The 19,558-nt window shown below is 44.8% G+C and overlaps 2 protein-coding genes across 3 annotated transcripts in view; one reads left to right on the top strand and one right to left on the bottom strand.

The window, feature by feature from the left end:
• Positions 1-5,675: 5,675 nt before the first annotated feature.
• Positions 5,676-10,176, top strand: ptger4b (prostaglandin E receptor 4 (subtype EP4) b). Its single transcript, XM_084324202.1, has 2 exons — positions 5,676-6,715; positions 9,257-10,176. Exons 1-2 carry the CDS (start codon positions 5,948-5,950, stop codon positions 9,884-9,886), a joined length of 1,398 nt encoding a protein of 465 aa, XP_084180328.1. The 5' UTR covers positions 5,676-5,947; the 3' UTR covers positions 9,887-10,176.
• A 2,496-nt stretch (positions 10,177-12,672) lies between these two features.
• ttc33 (tetratricopeptide repeat domain 33) overlaps positions 12,673-19,558 on the bottom strand; it is a 71,627-nt gene continuing 64,741 nt past the window's right edge. For both annotated transcript variants that reach the window (XM_084325334.1, XM_084325333.1), the window contains exon 6: positions 12,673-15,560. In XM_084325334.1, coding sequence (XP_084181460.1) covers positions 15,126-15,560 — 435 coding nt within the window. In that variant the 3' untranslated portion in view covers positions 12,673-15,125. The remainder of the gene's footprint in view (positions 15,561-19,558) is intronic.

Here is a 19,558-nt window from a genome sequence, read left to right on the forward strand (position 1 = left end):
AATCTATGTGTGTTGACCATGTCAGGTCCTCTGTGATGTGGACTCCCAGGTACTTGAAACTGCTCACCCTGTCCACGATAGCCCTGTTTATCCACAGTGTCCCCTGCTGTATTCTTCTAAAATCCACTATCAGCTCTTTGGTTTTACCAATGTTCAGGAGTAGGCTGTTATCCCGGCACCAGCGTGCCAGTTCATCAACCTCCTCCCGATAGGCCTTCTCGTCATTGTTAGAGATCAGCCCCACCACCACTGTGTCGTCCGCAAACTTCACTATGGAGTTGGAGCTGAACCTAGTGGCCACACAGTCATGTGTGTAGAGTGAGTACAGCAGGGGGCTTAGAACACAGCCCTGGGGGGACCCGATACTCAGGGTGATTTTGCTAGAGGTATGACCCCCCACCCTGACCGCCTGGGGCCTGTCACTTAGAAAGTCCAGGTTCCAGGCACTCATGGTAGAGCTCAGACCCAGATCGATCAGCTTGTCAACCAGTCTGGTGGGAACTATGGTGTTGAAATCTGAACTATAGACAGCAATCTCACATAGCCCCCCTTCTGACTGTCAAGGTGAGATAGTGTGTTGTGTAGTACTTGGGAGACCGCATCGTCAGTGGACCCGTTTGTCCTGTATGCGAACTGCAGTGGGTCCATGTTACTAGGGAGAGAGGCACAGATGTGGTCCTTGACCAGCCTCTCAAAGCATTTCATGACCACAGAGGTGAGTGCCACCGGTCTGTAGTCATTTAGGCCTGCTGGAGAGGAGTTTTTTGGCACAGTACTTTAGTATCCGTCCTGTTATCCCATCTGGGCCTGCAGCTTTCCGAGTATTTACTCCCATGAACGCTAATCTCACGCTGTGTTCCGTCAATAAGAGAGTGTGTGTCCCCCGCGGATGAACCCCCCCCCCCTCCCCGCGGCAGCCGGCGCGTCAGTGGCGCCGTTAGCCGGTGAGCTAACGTCGCCACTGCTTGCCCCAAACCTGGCGTAAAAGGAGTTGAGTTCATCCGTGAGAGAGGCATCGGCACTCACTATTGAGGGGGGGCTGACTTTATAATCAGCCGCCATAAGCCTCTTGTGTCGTTCTGTGCCATCTGTGTCTCCATCTTGTTCGCATATCGCCATTTTGCAGCCCGAACCTCTTTGCGTAGCATATAGGCTGCTACCTTGTACTCTTCCATACTTCCCGATGCTCTGCCCGAGTTGTAAGCAGCGGTACGAGCATTCAGGGCCACTCGGACGGTTTCTGGTTTGGGAAAACCTGCACCTTCTTCGTGGGGACAATGTTGTCAGCTAACGTTGTTATGAAACTGACTACAACATCCGCATATTCACTGGCGTCACTGGAGCTTGACCGGAAGCATGCCCCAGTCGACGTCATCCAGTGCGTCTCGTAGCGTGGCCTCTGAGCTCTCGGACCACTGCTTCACTTCTGTTTGTAGCCGGGCAAAAGAAAGATGGCGTCATGGTCAGATTTACCTAGCGGAGGTGCTGGTACTGCCTTATATACTGTAGCCCTGTTTGAAAGGGGTGTAGCAGTGATCCAACGTACCCCCCCCCCCTAGTGGTGCATGTGATATGTGGGAAAAGTTTGGCATAACTTTTTTTTAAATGAGCCTTATTGAAGTCGCCGGCTACGATCATAGCCGCGTCTGGGTGTTTGTTTTGGTGCTGGTTCAAATAGTCCTGTGGGTCTGCCAGAGCTCTGGCGGTATCGGCTTGCGGTGGGATGTATAGTGCTGATGTTATTATGGCTGTGAATTCCCGGGGGAGATCAAACGGGCGACAAAGGATGGATAAATGCTCAAGGTCCGACTGTTTGCCGAACAATGTTACTTACCCTTATACCTGCCAGAGTTGTACCCTTCTTGCTGACTTGTTGTACAGAGCGCGTTGTATGCTTTGGATAAAAGCATTGCATAAATGACTAAATGTAAAAATGTAAATACATTATACCAATAAATAATTTCCGACCATAATGTCAGATAACCATATAATTCCCAAGGTCACAGTGGCCACTTTTGGCCCCATTGCACAGTAAGAGTCCCAGTGGTAAAATGTTACCAGTGGGAACATACAGTTCTACTATTCTTACTATTCATATTGTTTTGGTACAAGCTAAATCATCCCACCCACCCACCCCATGTACATTTCCCTCCCCCTCGTATGTATATATTTACTGTTAGGATCTGTTTAACAGTACTGTATATATTTGCATATCTTGTATGTCACAAATGCAACAGGGTCCCCCCATTCTCAATTCATAATGACATTTATGACATACACAACATACAGATATAAAAATCTAATCTTATCATTTAATCTAATCTAACCATGACATTTATGACAGATATACAGTACTGTTACATTTGTGACATACAAGATATGCAAATATACAGTACTGTTAAACAGATATCCTAACAGTAAATATATACATACGAGGGGGAGGGAAATGTACATTAGGAGGGGGTGGGTGGGTGGGAGGGTGTTCGGACATTTACGGGGGCCAGTTTCGAATGGCAGCCTCCCGAAGGTGCTCTTTGAGAGCGGTTTTGAAGGTGGGTAGGGATTAATTTTTTTTTACGGCTGTGGGTAGGGCGTTCCAGATTGATGTGGCATAATTTGCAACACGTGTTTAGTCCCTTGTTTGAGCCGAATCTGGGTTGCACATGATTTGTGGAGCTCCCTCTGGTGTTGTGGTCGTGGTATTCACTGACCTTTGGGAAGTACCCCGACATGTACATGGGTACCTTGGTGGTGTAGTGTATCTTGTAGACCAGGCCCATTGCAAGTTGCTGTACTCTGTCGTCTACAAGCCATCCTATAGGTTGTCAAAATGGACTGGGGTGAGGTGTGTTCTAGGAGTCAGGTCAAGCATTAGTCCGACCAGTTTGTTTTGTGATGTTTGTAATCTTGTTTTTAGTGCCTTTGAGGTACTTTGGGGTACTTTGGTACCATGAGGTGCAAGCACAATCATGCAGAGAGCAATTCATCATATAGAACAGCAACGGCAGACCTGCACCCCTCCGTGATGGATGACCAACGTTTAAATCCCTGAAACGCAACACCTTGTTTTTGCGTCACAGAGATCGTTTTATGTGAACTTTTCAACCAGAATGTGTTCAATTTGAAAGAGAAAATACGATTGAACGTGTTCTGCCAGAGTTGTACCCTTCCTGCTGACTTGTTGTACAGAACGCGTTGTATGCTTTGGATAAAAGCATCGCATAAATGACTAAATGTAAATACATTATACCAATAAATAATTTCCGACCATAATGTCAGATAACCATATAATTCCCAAGGTCACACAGTGGCCACTTTTGGTCCCATTGCACAGTAAGAGTCCCAGTGGTAAAACTTTACCAGTGGGAACGTATACAGTTCTACTATTCTTACTATTCATATTAGTGTTTTGGTACAAGCTAAATCATCCCACCCAGCCACCCACCCCTTCCTAATGTATATTTACTGTTAGGATCTCTGTTTAACAGTAGGCTACTGTATATTTGCATATCTTGTATGTCACAAATGTAACAGTATCTGTATGTCATGTATGTCATAAATGCCCTGATTAGATTAGATTAGATGATTAGATTAGATTCTTATATCTGTATATCTGTATGTTGTGTATGTCATAAACGTCATTATGAATTGAAAATTGGGGACCCTGATGTAAACAAGACGAAAGTATTTCTCTGGTCTGCATCCACTTAACAATTGTGTGTATTGAGCTGTACTGTACCCATTCTGCAATCTGTTCATTAAAATCAATTTCAATCAATCAATCAATCAATCACTTAAAGGGGAACTATTTTACTATTTCTTTCACTGTTTGGGCACTTTTACACAATTCCTGTGAGTTTATGGAACACCTCTGTAATTTTAGATTTTTTTCAATTCATTGTTTTGTATTTCTAATCAAATGGGGCCACATTATCATGCAGCGGAGTCTCTCTGACATCACAAATCAGCACATTTTCAGATGACTCAGTTCAGTGAGGGTGAATATTGTGAGAGGAGAATTGGAAGAATGCGCCATTATGAGAATTAGAGACATAGATCATATTAATATAAGTCCACATAGCTAGGAAACAATGCTAAACACTGAAAAAGGCCATTTATAAGATAGTTCCCCTTTAACCAGGCCTTTTGAATAGAAGCAGATGTTCACATTCAACCGCAGCTGCCTGTTAAGTGGTACCTTCTTCCACAATCATGCAGAGAGCAGTTCATATAGAACAGCAACGGCAGACCTGCACCTCTCCGTGATGGATGATCAACATTTAAATCCCTGAAACGCAACACCTTGTTTTTGCGCCACGGAGATCGTTTTATCATGTGAACTTTTCAACCTGACTGAATGTGTTCAATTTGAAAGAAAAAATATGATTTAACGTGTTCTGCCAGAGTATACCCTTCCTGCTGACTTGTTGTACAGAACGCGTTGTATGCTTTGGATAAAAGCATCGCATAAATGACTAAATGTAAAAATTTAAATAAATTATACCAATAATTTCCGACCATAATGTGTGTTCTGCGTCCTGCTGATTTTTCATTAGAGAAGAATACAGGGACCATTATACCATACAACTAGCTATTCATGCTGATTTGTTCATACATTCTGCATCTGTATTTAATTTTCGACATGTTATATTACGCATAGCACACAACTAGAGGCTTGAGGTGATTTTATTTAATATCACACGTGGAAATTAAATTGGCGTTATTTAATCGAGGCGATACAGCCACAGATTAATCAGGACTATATGCCATTGTGGATAAAAAACAACAACACACCGATACAAATTGAGCTCGGAAATATAACTACCATGTGACATGCACACACTCACTTTAAACACTCACCTTTAGACACTTTAAACACTTTTTAACACACCATATTTGTATATATTTATTAAAAAATATTTGCACTATATTCCTACCAATTTGTTTGCATTTTGTACCTCATTGTTTGAACTTTGTACTTTGATTGATTGATTGATTGATTGATTGATTGATTGATTGATTGATTGATTGATTGATTGATTGATTGATTGATTGAAAACTGTATTAACAGATTGCAGAATGGGTACAATACAGTACGGCTCAATACACATAATTGTTAAGGGGATGCAGACCAGAGAAAGACTTTCGTCTTGTTTACATCAGGGTCCCCCATTTTCAATTCATCAGGACATATGACATACATGACTTAACTTAATACTTAACTTTGTACTTTTGGTTGTATTATTGTATAATCTGTAGTGTTTGGACTTTATAATTTTTTACTTTTTTACTGTATGAAGCACATTCTCAGGGGGCTCATACAGAACCAAGCATTTCACTGTAATGTACAGTGTACCTTATATGACAAATAAAACAAAACGTGAAACTTTAATCGATGCGATACGGTCACAGAATAATCGGGACTATTCCGTTAAAATATATAGAACCAAACCGAGTTAGGCCTGTAATTTAGTGCACAAACACAAGCCCCTCTCTCTCTGACGTGTGAGCTGGTGCCTGGCTCACTGGCTGCACCTACTTATGATGATGAGTCTGTTCCTCAAAGACTCACTGGTTTGTAAGAACCGCGGAGGAGGAGGAGCAGGAGGAGTTGTTACTGTTCCAAGAAGAAACTTCTCTTGTCACTAGTACTGTACAGCGTGGTATAATACAGCTCTTATGAGACACACATGCCACCACTGGAGAATCAAAAACATCTCGACCGAATTCACTCGCTCTCTTGTAGAATCCACACGTTCGTAACGGGGACTATGCGCTTTAATCCCGCCGTGCGTAAAATGGAAACCGGGGACGCGTGGATTTGCGCTTTGATGGAGAACCTGGAGAACGCTTTGAAACGGAAAGGGTAAAAAGTGAACCGAGAGGAGGACATTCATTGACATTTCTTTTGAGTATGATGAGACAGTGAACTGAATCGCCCGCAGGTATGGAAGGTAAGATCACCATCCCCGTGATCATGTTCATATTCGGGGTGGTCGGCAATGTCATCGCCATCGTGGTGCTCAGAATCTCCCGCAAGGAGCAGAAGGAGACCACCTTCTACACGCTGGTGTGCGGCCTGGCCGTGACGGACCTGCTGGGCACCCTGTTGGCCAGTCCCGTCACCATCGCCACCTACATGAAGGGGTCGTGGCCCGGCGGAGAGCCCCTGTGCCAGTACTCCGGCTTCATCCTCCTCTTCTTCTTCCTGGTCCAGCTCAGCATCGTGTTCGCCATGTCGGTGGAGAGGTATCTGGCCATCAACCACGCGTACTTCTACAACGAGTACATCAACCAGAGGCTCGCCGCGCTAACCCTCTTGGGCATCTACGTGTCCAACGTGCTGTTCTGCGCGCTGCCCGGCATGGGGTTCGGGCAGGTGAAGCTGCAGTTCCCGGACACCTGGTGCTTCATCGACTGGCGGAGTAACAACACGGCGGTCGCCGCCTTTAACATGATGTACGCGGGGGTCAATTCGCTCCTCGTCCTGGCCACGGTCGTGTGCAACGTGATGGTGTGCGGGGCTCTGATCCTGATGCACAAGCGCTTCATCCGACGCACGTCGCTGGGCACCGACCAGAGGCGCATCGTGGACCTCCAGAGGCGCCGGCGGAGTTTGACCACTTTCGGCCGCCTGGCCGACGCGGAGATCCAGATGGTCATCCTGCTGATCGCCACCTCTGCAGTGGTGCTCATCTGCTCGATACCTTTAGTGGTGAGTTATACACTGTGATAAATAAATGTTTTTTTCACGGGAAATTCACAGTGTATTATTTTACAGATTAGTTTTGTTTTTCTACTTTAATAAGTGTAAATGCCATAAAAAATACAGTAAATAGCCTTTTATCAAAATATTAACCATTAAATAAAGGTTGTAATCTGTAAATGTATTTGATGTTACTGTAATTTGACAGTAAGTATTTGGAAACCACGCATTGATGCCAGACATTTACCGTTTTCTTGCAGCTTTTTTTTCTCCACATTTAAGATCCATCGAGTTTCAAGTTTTGTTTTGTCTGTCAGTGTCAAAGTACATGTACAGTACAGGGAAATGCTTGGTTCTGTATGAGCCCCCTGAGATTTTGCTTCATATAGTTTTTTTAATGCAAAAATTAGGTATGTATGTAGTACAACTATTCTAGTAATAAATAGATCAAATATGGTGTATATGTTAACAGTGTTAAAGTGTCTAAAGTGAATGTTAAAGGTGAGTGTTTGTGTTTGTTTAAAGTGAGTGTGTGCATGTTGTGGATGTGTGTGCAATGAATGTATGGATGGGTTAGTGATGTGTTGCATAGAGTCATTGGCCTCATGGGGATAGAAGCTCCTGCGCATGCTATTGCACTTGGATGTTGCGCAATATTGTGATCGAATATATGCAAAAAGAAAATGGCTATTATGAAATTTCATATATAGCTTTAATTAATTATAACATTTTAAGTCCAGTTAAATTGACTTGCCAGACTTCACTGTGTAATCAAACGAAAACACTCATAATAAGTTTAATGGGCTCTTGGTGGTGCAACAAACTTATTTTCTAAATGCACGACTAAAAGTCAAAACGTTCTTTGTAAAAATGCATCTGGATAATAGAAGATTAATATCTCAACCTTTTTATTTATTTTTTAAACTAGGAGTGATTATTTTGTACCCAGCTAGAAAAAAGAGTGAAAATGCATGTGTAAAATATATAATTTTAGAAATAGCTGTCAGGAATATAGTGTTACAGTTAAATAATATACTACTACTAATAATAATAATAATAATAATAATAATAATAATAATAATAATAATAATAATAATAAAAAAGTATAATATGTACTGTATGTGTGAGCAAACATCCATTCCTCCAACCACTCTGAAATATAAATACAACACTTTCAGACCACTTTGTGGTAAGATAATGTGTTGATCTATACACTGCACACAGACGCCATCAACTAGACATGTCGTTCTCTCAGCAGATTGGGAAATCAACACGCAGACCTACACAAAATAGCTTTTAAATATCACAGAATAGCTACCGCAGGACGCACCATATAACACATGGGACAGACATGCCTTGCAGAATGTACTCACTGTACACTGTACTGTAGAATCTTGAGCTGGTCTCAGTTGTGTTCAAATATCTCCCGACAACTTTGCACCTTAGAGCCCGATAAGATAATATACAATAAGATATTCCTTTATTGATCCCCTTGGGGACCTCCGGGTGTCATAGCAGCGTGGAGGAGGGGGGAGGGGAGGTACAGGTATGGGCAGGGTAATAGTAGAAAGACATAAATATAGGCAATAGAATTAGATCTGAATATAAAAATATGAGAAAAAGAAACAAAGGTGCAGATGAGGGTCTGTATGCCCTGTATGTCGATTATATTATACGTTACAATAGATACACAGGCAATAAAGAATGTACAGAATGTACATACTGTACTGCAGAAATGTGAGCGGTTCTCAGTTACGTTCAAATACCTCCTGACAACATTGCGCGTTAGAGCCCCATGTGTGTTACACCACTGTCTGCAAGCAAATGACGGGTGGAGAGTTCCACAGGCGAGGCTGCTGTCGCCCTGTTGAAAACACTGTGCAGCCGCGAGGAGAATAAACCAGTTCATACAGGCAGTGGTCCCAAACCTTCACTGACCAGAATCCAACTCTAACATCAACAACAATAACCTCTCTGTCATCACTCTATTCGAGGGCAGAGTTTAGAACCCATGACATTGTGAGAAGGCTGTGTAGATCAGACCCCAGGGAAAGCCACCGGCCGAAGACTTGCCTATGACTGATGGCTTTTTAGGAGATGGTTGTGTTGTCATTGGCCTCCTGCCATTGCTTCTGTGTCGCTGCTGTGCATATGTACGAGGTTACAGACTGGCCCGCTGGTTATTTTGATTTGCCCCGTCGCACAATGATGTTGTTTGAGTAGGTTGTTGAACAAAGATTTTGCTAGTCATCCTTAAACATTACTATCATTAAACATGTTGAGTCGGTCGCAGTCAACCAGCACCTGCTAATGGGTCTGAACCCTTTAGCTCAGCTGATTAGTGCGGCCGGCCGTGGATCCGAAGGTCCCAGGTTAAAATCCACGTTACATTTGTGTTGGAAATATTCTGGATTTCCTGGTGATGATGAGAGGCGATTCATCTGTTAATCTGACTACATGTTTGTGTGATGTAGCTACACAATCACTTATCCGGCATGACGTGATCAACACTCTTTAACGAAAATTGCCTTTTTCTTCCACGCCTTTCAGCTACGGATTTTCGTGAACCAGCTGTACATAAATGAGCCCATCGAGCCGATCGGGAAGAACCCTGACCTGCTGGCCATCCGCATGGCCTCCATCAACCCCATCCTGGACCCGTGGGTCTACATCCTGTTCCGGAAGACCGTGGTCCTCAAGGTGGTGGAGAAGATCAAGTGCCTCTTCTGCCGAATGGGCGGCCGGGGGCGCCACGGCCCGGGGGGCAGGGGGCAGTTCCGCTGCGAAGACGGCCGGCTCTCCTCCTCCATCGTGTCCCGGGACTCCCCGTCGATGGTGTCGCGGGAGCTGAGGGAGGTCGACGTCGTCACCACGTCCCAGACCTTCCTGTACCCCCCCGAGGGCAGCGACGGCGGGGGGCGTCCGCCGGGCTCGTTCAGAGCGGGAGGAGGAGGACAGGGCTCTAGCTCCGGCGGCGCCCCGGCCGCGGAGCGATCGGCGGACGTCCAGAGGGCCGAGGGCCCCCGGAGGGACCACCACACGCCGACGTACATTTTAGGCAGGCGGCCGCGTGGCGGTGATCCTTCCCCGCTGAGACAAGCTCCGTCGGGTCGCAAGGACCAGGCGCTGCATGTGACCTTCACGGACGAGAGCCTGAACCTACAAGAGAAATGTATATGATGACGAACCTGACTGTGAGAATGAACAGACTTCGACGTCGTGGGTTAACTCTCTTGAGTGGAAGCGGGGGATTCGAGAGAGAGAGAGAGAGAGAGAGAGAGAGAGAGAGAGAGAGAGAGAGAGAGAGAGAGAGAGAGACATGATGATTATAGCAGAAAACGGGACTGAAGACTGAAGAGTACGACATATAAACTATGTGCCATAGCAGACTGCTGAAGCAAATTGTATTTGATGGATGATGTCCATTACCAACCTATTACCAGTCATGGCCTATCACAAGAACCACCGCGCCACCGCCCCCCCCCCCCCCCCCCCCTCACAATGGGGCTCGACTTACGTTCAGACGTAACATTTATTTTTTGCGGTTATTATCAGTACAAGTATAGAAAACGGTCTTAACATTTGAACCGAGAGGTATAGGAGGAGGCGAGATTCTTTTTGCACTTTTTGAAACGTGAAACCACTGCGAGACGGGTCAGTGACGTTTGTTTTGTTTGTTTTGTTTGTTTCGCATGGCGACTGGCCTGTACAGTACAAGGACAATGACTGTAAGTAGCTGATGTGTAAAGTAATGTGAACAGAGTTCCATGGTGTTAATTTATTTTTTGAAAGAATGAACATGTTATCGTCTTCTTCTCCGTGAGAAGGTTCCGGCTCGTTTCTCACCCATTTCTGAAATCGGTGGGACGAATATAAGATGAATATATATATGTACGGTAAAATTTGTTTGGTAATTTTTCCAACATTTGCAAACAATTTGATGGTCAACTGGTCGACTATGGCAGCTCCCCCCACAGTGCCGGCTGGAATAACCATCAAGAGTGAACAGTATCATCCCCCTTGCATTTCATAATGAAAGGCAGACATAATGTGACTTACTGAGCTTTACCAAATAGTGTGTAATATAAATATTAGCGGACATTAAGAGACTTCAAAGAAAAATCAACATTGTCTTATTATTGTATAGGCATAAAGTTGCATGCCCATTGACCATTATTCACACCGATGGCCATTTTGCTCGCATGTCATGCTCAGATTGGGATTCCTTTCCACCCTGATGGAATCCCAACCTGAGCAGGACATGAGAGCAAAATTGACCATATTCACACGGTGGTCATTTTAATCTCATGTCATGCTCAGGTTGGGATTCCTTATACAGTCAATCGCTTTCCCTCTAATCGGACTACATCAGTGAACTGAAAAGCGGCGATGAAAATGAAAAGTTATTAATTAACTTATTTAAAAGAATAATCATTTTCTTTTCTTGAGAATGTTCCCACTTTTTCCTTGTATTGGATCTCCACAACAACGCCTAGGGGCCCTGTGAGCCAACAGTATCTGTTGTACCAACACCAGAAATAAAGAAAAACTTAAAATGAGACTTGTGTATGTAAGTGTGTGTATTCAGTGTTAATCACCGTCAATCAAGTTTCTATTCCTGACCTCTGAACTCACTGCACCTTCCTCCGCACAGCGGGACCTAGCATTATCAACCAATCGTAGCATAAACCTAGACTTGGCACACACCACTGCTCCACAGCTAAATATGCACGGTAAGTCTTTGTGGTGGTATGCTATTAAAGGAGAGGTAGGAGGAATACTTAAAGGGGCGCAAACAACGCCGATTTATTTTGCACATAATCTCCTGCATATCCCAAGGCTCTGGACTGTTTTGCACACATTCATTTAGTTTTGAGAGTAAATGTGTTTGAATAGCTCCTCCAGTGATGTCATCAGAGGACACTGACTGGATCCTTGTGTTGTGTTAAGTACAGCCCAATGAAATGATGTAGATAGAGAAAATAGCAATCCTTACTGCAATACTTATCTCTTAATCTTTCATGACACATGAAAGATTAAACACATTCACTCTCAATAACCGTCGAACTAAATTAATGTGTGCAAAACAGTTTAGAGCCTTGGGATATGTGTGAGATTATGTGCAAAATAAATCAGCCTTGTTTTTCGGTGAAGTGCCTCTTTAACAGCATTTACACCTTGACCTTTACCTGACCTGTCACGTGACATTATTAGTACTGTATACAGTGAAAGTCAGGGAGGACCTTTTACACGTCTTGTGTACAGTATATAGATTATGCGGCTGGCGTTTGGAGTTTAACATGAAAACGCCTAATAGTAACACAATTAATTCACACATTTCTGGGAGTATATTAGCTCACACCAAATCTGTCTATGTGTGGGAACTAGGCCTGTCCTCGACTAAGGATTTGTATAGTTGACTTTGATTGGCCAAAATTTGGCGAACTACGCCCCAGAATAAAAAAAATAATAAATATATATAAAAATTATCATTCCATTTGGGCTGTGAGGGGTGCTTAATGTCTGAAGGAGTCGACTGAAGGCTTCTTGTCCTCTGCAAAAGCATGCAATTGGTCCACTGATGGATACATCTTGATTGTGTCTAGTGTGTTCATTAGACAGGTGAAATCCTCTTTCAGAAGCCACGCTTCTAGGCCTCTTTGCTTTTGGAAAGAATGATAAAAAAATAAATATATATATATATATATATATATATATATATATAATTTCCTTTTTTTACATTCACCTAAGAGGTTGGCAGTCAACTACGGCTCCTTTCGATCGATTAGTAGTCTACTATTCGAGGTCAGGCCTAGTGGGAACCATTTGAAATCAAACACACATGTGAGATGATTCCGTTATGGAACGGGTTAGTAAAAATACGGCTGCACATACAGTACTCGACTCACTATAAAGGACGCATAATTGTGAAACCTCTCAATAATCATCCACAACGGGGCAGTGTGTATTTATTTACACGATCGATTTATTCATCTTTCAAAATAGGGTTACGGCATGACACACAGATATTACACTTGATCACATCTTCACATCACAATGTCTTGCGTTGTTGTGTTCGCCGTGAGGAGGGTAAGCGTGCTTCCGTTAACCCTTTCACCACCACACTACCGAAGGTTAACCTTTCACTACCACACTACAGACGACAGTGAAAGGGTTAACCTTTGGTAGAGTGGTAGTGAAAGGGTTAAGCCGCTGCTGTGCCTTGAATCAGCGAAACCCATCCGACCTGAACAAGGCCGTTCTGACTTGAGTACCTGAGAGACGCTTCGGTCTAGATGGGTCTATTGATCAGCACAGTTCACGGCAACCACGGGGGGGGGGGGGGGGGGGGAGAGATGAAAATCAATTCTGATCACTGGGAGTGAACGGACGGAGGTGACATATTCATTAATCATATCGACTAAAACCCTACTGGCGTGTGCGTGGAAAACGGTTAGGGGACACTTCATATGAATGGACTGCATTTAATATATAACAGCTTTTATCCAAAAGCGCTTTATAACTTATGCCTCGCATTCAACCATTCACTCACACATACACCGATGGCGGAGGCGACCCGTGCTGCAAGGTGCCAACCTGCTCATCGGGAGCAGTTAGGGGGTTAAGTGTCTTGCTCAAAGACACGTCGACACGCTGCCGTGCGTTCTTTATTTTTTTTTATATTATCGACAAAGTCTTGGGACATTATATGACAATACTATGGACAAAATATTTCTAAACTACATCTAACGGCTGTCGTAAGTTTGTATATGTGCGCAGTGCAGTAGGCACTAGCAGTGTTCCATCCAGTCCGCGCCCCTCAGCCTTCCTTCCTTAATCTACTCCAGCAATGGAATCCCTATACGGTACGAATTCCCATTACAATACTGGGGCCGCTCCACGTGAAATGCATCCCTATTGAATTCCAGACTTCTCTTTGAAATAAGTGCTCTGTAATAGCAACGGCGCTTGCCAACATGTCACTCTCGATACACCGCCCCGCTTACTGAGAAGAAGTGCTGGTAAACGTGTGTCCATTATCGTCTTCTTTCCCACTCGTCCCACACGGGTGCCGATGGCTAAAACACATGTTCCGAGCAGAGGCTATACGGCGGCGCGCGGCCTTCCGCTTGCAAACACACACACACACACACACACACGTCGACCCGTTTCACTCCTCCACATAGAGGCTAATCCCCTCTAATGACAGCGACGTGCCCCGATGTCCGGAGCCTCCTCCCTAGTCGTAAAAAAAAGAAGAATAATAAACCTCCATCCGAGAACGATCTCACGCTCGAAAGGAGGGTCACGGCCTCGCGGAGAGAGAGACGAGCTGCGGGGTCCTCCGCGGGGACGGCGGATACGAACGGCAGAACATTCGTGATATGACTTTATGATAGCCTGTTTTAGATATCCCTATGACTTTAATAAAAAGGAAGGAGGGGGAAAACGATTCCACTCAGAGAGACCGGGTCTCGTCTTTCACCACCCCCTCGGCCAACGGCAATATTTTGCGCTACATCCGATAGCCTGTTTTAGACATCCCTTTCACGAGGAGCCCAAGAAAACAATTGGCTATTAGACGATGCCACTCCAAAAACCCAACGAGTGTTCAAGCTGCGGGGCTCTCGGCGTCGCCCATGCTAGCCTTTTTTCCGGAGGGTTCCAGGCGCGCTGGCATTCCAGACCAAGGTGGATATTGTTTTAACAGCTTGTCTTTCTTCCCACGGAGGCTCAGGTGACACGCCGGCACCCGAAGTCTCCAACGGGGGAATCGCTAGCTTTCTCACGCAATGTCGTATTCCTCTCTCTCTCTCTCGCGGCGATCGTCATTACGACCAGTTACCATCGTAAGAGCGAGTACCCCCCCCCCCCCCCCTCCCGGATAGATAAGATGGTTCTTAACCAAAAATACCAAAAATAACTGAACTGAACTGAACTTTCAGGTTTGTTTTTACTGTCAAAATCACGAGGGTGATTGACTTTAGAACGTTTTCCCGGAAGGATTTTTCCCCCCTCGTCATCAGATGATCTGACGAAGAACTTCTGAATCTTGTGTCATCAAAGAAGAACTGCATGTTTGTAATAATAACCGTCGGATTCCAAACAGATAAAGATCCGCACTTTAGGGAGGAAAAACGAGCTAGTGTTGAATGTTGACACGACCTCTTAAGACTGATAAAAAAATATTATGGAACTCCGATAACGGGCAGACTTCGAGGAAAACGCGGGCCTCGAAACCTTTCCGGATCAAGCTCAAGGGAAAGAAAACTGTACAGAAGACACACAAGAAAAAATTAATTTCCCTTCATCTCACAAATCTGGAAAATGGCAACACACACATATCAAACACAAATAAATCAAATCAAATCAAAGCAAAACACAGCCTCTTCAGTCCATTAGTCCCCTGACACCGGGCTCAAAGTCCTCGTGCTTTTATCAACTGTTCCTTGGAGCCGGATGAGGAGGAGGCCGCCTCGGCGTCTTCCGCCCCCTCCGCCGGGGGGACCTCCTTGACGTTGCCCTCCGCGTCTCCCGCTCCTCCCTCCACGGGGACATTCTTGACGTTGCCCTCGGCGTCGATCACCACGGCGCTGTTCTTCAGCTCCTCGTAGCGCCGCTGCCTCTCCGCCACGGCGGTGCAGGCCGCCACCACCTCGTCCGACTCGAAGTCGTAGTCCCGCTGCAGCTCGGGGGCGTCGAGCACCAGCCGCTGGGCTTCCTCCTCCCGCTGCTCTTTGTCCCGGGTCGCCCGCTTCTGCTGCTGCAGCCTCCGCGCCCAGGCCAGGTCCTCCTGCCGCAGGGGCAGCTCCGACGGACACAGGTGCACCGCCACCTGGAAGGACCTCACCGCCTGCGGGGGGGGGCAGGGGAAGAAGTCGGTCTGTGGTTCAGGTTTATGACACACACACGAACATCATGGGCTGGGGATTGTTTTAAAAGGTGCTGTAAGTGGTATTCTCTTGTTAAAACAAGTGGTCTACATGTTTTTTTTTTATCCACTTTTTCTCCCATTTTCTATATTTTTTCTCATCCCAATTTTCGTATCATCCAATTCAACCCTCCCCTGTCACGAACGCTGTTTCTTGCCTCCCACAAGCCGGCTGCAATGTGGACTAAGTCATACATAGCACAAGTCCCCTCCGATACTCGAGGTAACAGCAGTCGCATATTTTCACCTGCGCAGCTCGATCTCTCAGTGGCGAGGAGTAACGCGTGGGAGGCTAATTTGGCTTGGCAAGATCTCTTGAAATAAGTACAAATATCTAGGGTTCTCTTCTCTCTCCTGATTGGATAAAGTGAGAAGGCGTACCAGAACATTTATGTTCCGTTTACTGCAGAGTGGAGGGAGACTCATGTTACTGACCAAACACTCTATATCAGTGATGGCTGTCGGAATGTAAAGCTATTTAACACTTATTTATACAAAATAACAACACTTACAGCACCTTTAAACGTAAAGCTATAAAAAGATATGTCAAAGAATGAGCTTTGGCAGGTCTTTCAAGGGAAATCACATTGTAAGTGTCAATAACTTGATGTGCCACAGCGGCCGGTATCTACTAGACTATTTCATATGATTTCTTATCTCTGGCTGGAGAGGATTCTGTTTGGAGAATGGAGTGGGCTTTCTACTTCTTACCATTAAATTAAAAGATTTAAGTCCTCCTGTGTGTGCTTTTGATCACAAAAGCAGCTGTAAAGAACAGCAAAAAAAACCTTCTCTGGCAGGGCAATCTGAAGCTCCCCCGCTGCTCCACGAGGTAACCGTTACTCAACGAAGGTTTAAATCAAAGAGGCAGCTAATTCTCTCGCTACCGTAGGTAGTGAGGTCATAAACAATCGTGGCACTTTCTGGAACTGTCCTATTTGAAGTTGAGGAGTTGCTAACTGTAACCAAAGAATGAGTCTTGAATCAGCCTGTAAGTTCCTGCGAGGTGGCAGATCTACGGTCACTAACTACACCGTGTGTCTTCACAGCTCAACACTAACCACAGTGACTACGCTAACAGTGAAACTGAGAAAAATTGCTTTAAAGTTCTTTGACTATCCAATCTTTATCCGATTTTGTAGTTGTACTGCAATTCTGTATACCCCTTTTCTCTAAAAACAGAGCAAGATTGAACTCTGAAACGTTGTCACAAGATCAAACGCATATTGAGAAGTTCAATTTCACTCATAACTCAATTTTGAAAGATATTGTTACTGCGGTTAGCTTCTGCGGGGCAGAACAGATGAGCGGTGTGGTGCTGGAGATAAGTGTGTCTGAAAGAGCCGGTGCGTTTATCATTAGCATGTCAGCATACAAGAACCCCACTTCACTAATGCCATATTATGGACAGATTTACTATTTCACACAAGGGGATATTGGTTATTCAGCTGAGCATGCAGCAGTTAATCAATATCTGGATTATCATCTATCAGAGGAGAAGTATCAATCACCCCCCCCACACCAGCTGTAATAGGAGCATGAATCAACTCTCATCCCTGGCAATTTTCTGCCTGTGAATTTATTAAATCAATCTACAGTACCCACTCAGTGCTTTTCTGAGGTGACCGATCACAAATAATCCCTAAATAATAAGAGGTTGACGTGAGCGGGACGCTATTTGAAATACATAGTTGAAAAAGAAAGCCTCAGGGAAATTCCAAACCGGAGTGGCTCAAGCTGCTTACAGATGATGACCAGAGAAACAGCTCTGGCCGGGGCTTTTTAGCTGCAACCGAGCAGCTAGTAGTGGTCGCTCTGTCGGTCTGTCAGTCGGTCTGTCGGTCACTCTGTCGGTCTGTCGGTCACTCTGTCGTAGGGCTGGGCGATTAATCAAATTTCAATTACGATTTTGGCTTCCCACGATCATGAAAACAAGGCAATTAAGATAAAAACGATTATTGGGCCGTATGCCGTGTGGCAAATATTGTCTTGTGTTGTAAATGCAGTGCACCCTTCCTTCACAGCGATGCAATGCCCCCCCCCCCAAAGCACAAACAGTAGTTTCAGCTCGTGTTGAGAGGGAGCTACGGCGTGTTTCCAGTTATTTTTAAACAACTTGGTAACTTGTAGAAGGTGAAAGAAAGGCAGCCTTTGGTCGAGAAGAAAGGTAAAACTAATTCAGTCGTCATCAGATGATGTTCTCAAATCAATGAGTAATAATGTTTAGTAATCGTGATTCCCATTATATCAATCAAAATAAACGTGATTGTGGTTTTTGCAGGTTCATCAGTAATGGCGTGCTATTACTTTGTGGAAGGTTTCGGTGTACAGTGTGGGAATAATACAAATGTAATTGTGGGCAATTTTGCCTCCTAGAAAGGAATGGCAGAATGTTTAAAACCTAGAGTGTGACATTTAGTATTCTAACCTCTTCAGGGGGCGTTTCATAATTCACCACTGCTCCTAAAATGTTTTCATAAAAAAATATTAGGAATTGCACTCTAATCTAATAGCACTCTGAGTGCTGCACCTTTACAGTGTCTCTGCTACACGAGCAGTTCAACATATGAACCCATTGACTTTGGAGGCGTCTTGTTGACGCGTACGTGACAAACAACGTACACATATCTGCACATATCTGCACATATCCAGTAAACGTCAGAGCAGCATGTGATTCTGCGTCGGTGTCACTTGACTCCGTCACGAGAGTCACAATTGCTTTTTGGTAAAAACCCTTCATTGTTGAGCTGCTGCCACTGGTCGGCTGGTCTCAACTAGACAAACACATTGCAATGTAACAAAACAACATTGCAACGACGACAACAAACACGTTTGTCTTGTTTGACATGTTGCTGTGACAAGTTAAAGTCAATGATTTGGTTTTAAAAGTGGTACAGACGGGGAGCTCCCGTAGCTCACCGCATATCTCGGCGCTATTTCTGCGTCGGGGGAAAACCGTGCTCGTCACGGATCTGGGGGACACGAGTTCGATTCCCGGACCCGCCGTCATTTCTCAGAATGTCTTCCCCTGCTCTACATCCCGTTTCAACCTGTTTCTGTCGGTCATGCTTGACCAGAAAAGCGATAAACGCTAAAAAATAAAGTAAAAAAAAAAAAAAAGTGGTACAGACAACTAACTACTTTTACTACACACACACAACACAAATCCATACATGTGCACACACACAGCCCATTTAGCCACGCCCCCTTTTGCTAGCTGCTTGTCCTAGAGACTTGTAGGATGCATCGTAATTTCAGTAAGGTTAGCACAGCCCTTGTACTTATCCAGGCTTCTTATACGTGTTGAGAACATCTCCTGGAAAAAAAGCATCCAACAAAAGAACAGATCTATAGTGAACTGCCTCCAATAACGACTATTGTGACACTTTGAAGAGCAATCTGGTCACTGCTATCGTGCAAAGGAACAAATAATATCTGATGTCCTTCCATGGTGGCTTCCCCAAATCAATGAGAGGAAGCAGGCCTCACACATTTCCTGACAGTCTCCAGGGACGCAGGACTCACGGTCCAGGAACCGGGAGAAGCAAGGAAAGCTCCGGTAGAAAGGCGTGGCATCCGGGACCTCGACGGTAGCTGAAAGATGATGATGGTGATATACTTTAGCCACGCCACCTTTCATAATGAATTGTCTGTTTTGTCAGAAACTTATTGGACCCAGTAGTGTAGTTTTTCATTGGTGTAGATTAGCCTCGCCCTTTGTCCTTTAGCCCCACCCTTTTTTTTTTTAATCTACTTTTTCTCCCCCCTTTTTCTGTATTTTTCTCCCATCCCAATTTCTTATGCCAATTCCCTTCCCTCCCTTCCTGGTCGTTACGCGCATTTGCCCCCCACTTGCCGGTCTAGGGAGGGTTGAAGACTATCACATGTCTCCTCCGATACATGCAGAGTCAGCCAGCCGC

This window comes from Notolepis coatsorum, assembly GCF_963971535.1.
Source record: "Notolepis coatsorum genome assembly, chromosome: 11".
NCBI lineage: Eukaryota > Metazoa > Chordata > Actinopteri > Aulopiformes > Paralepididae > Notolepis > Notolepis coatsorum.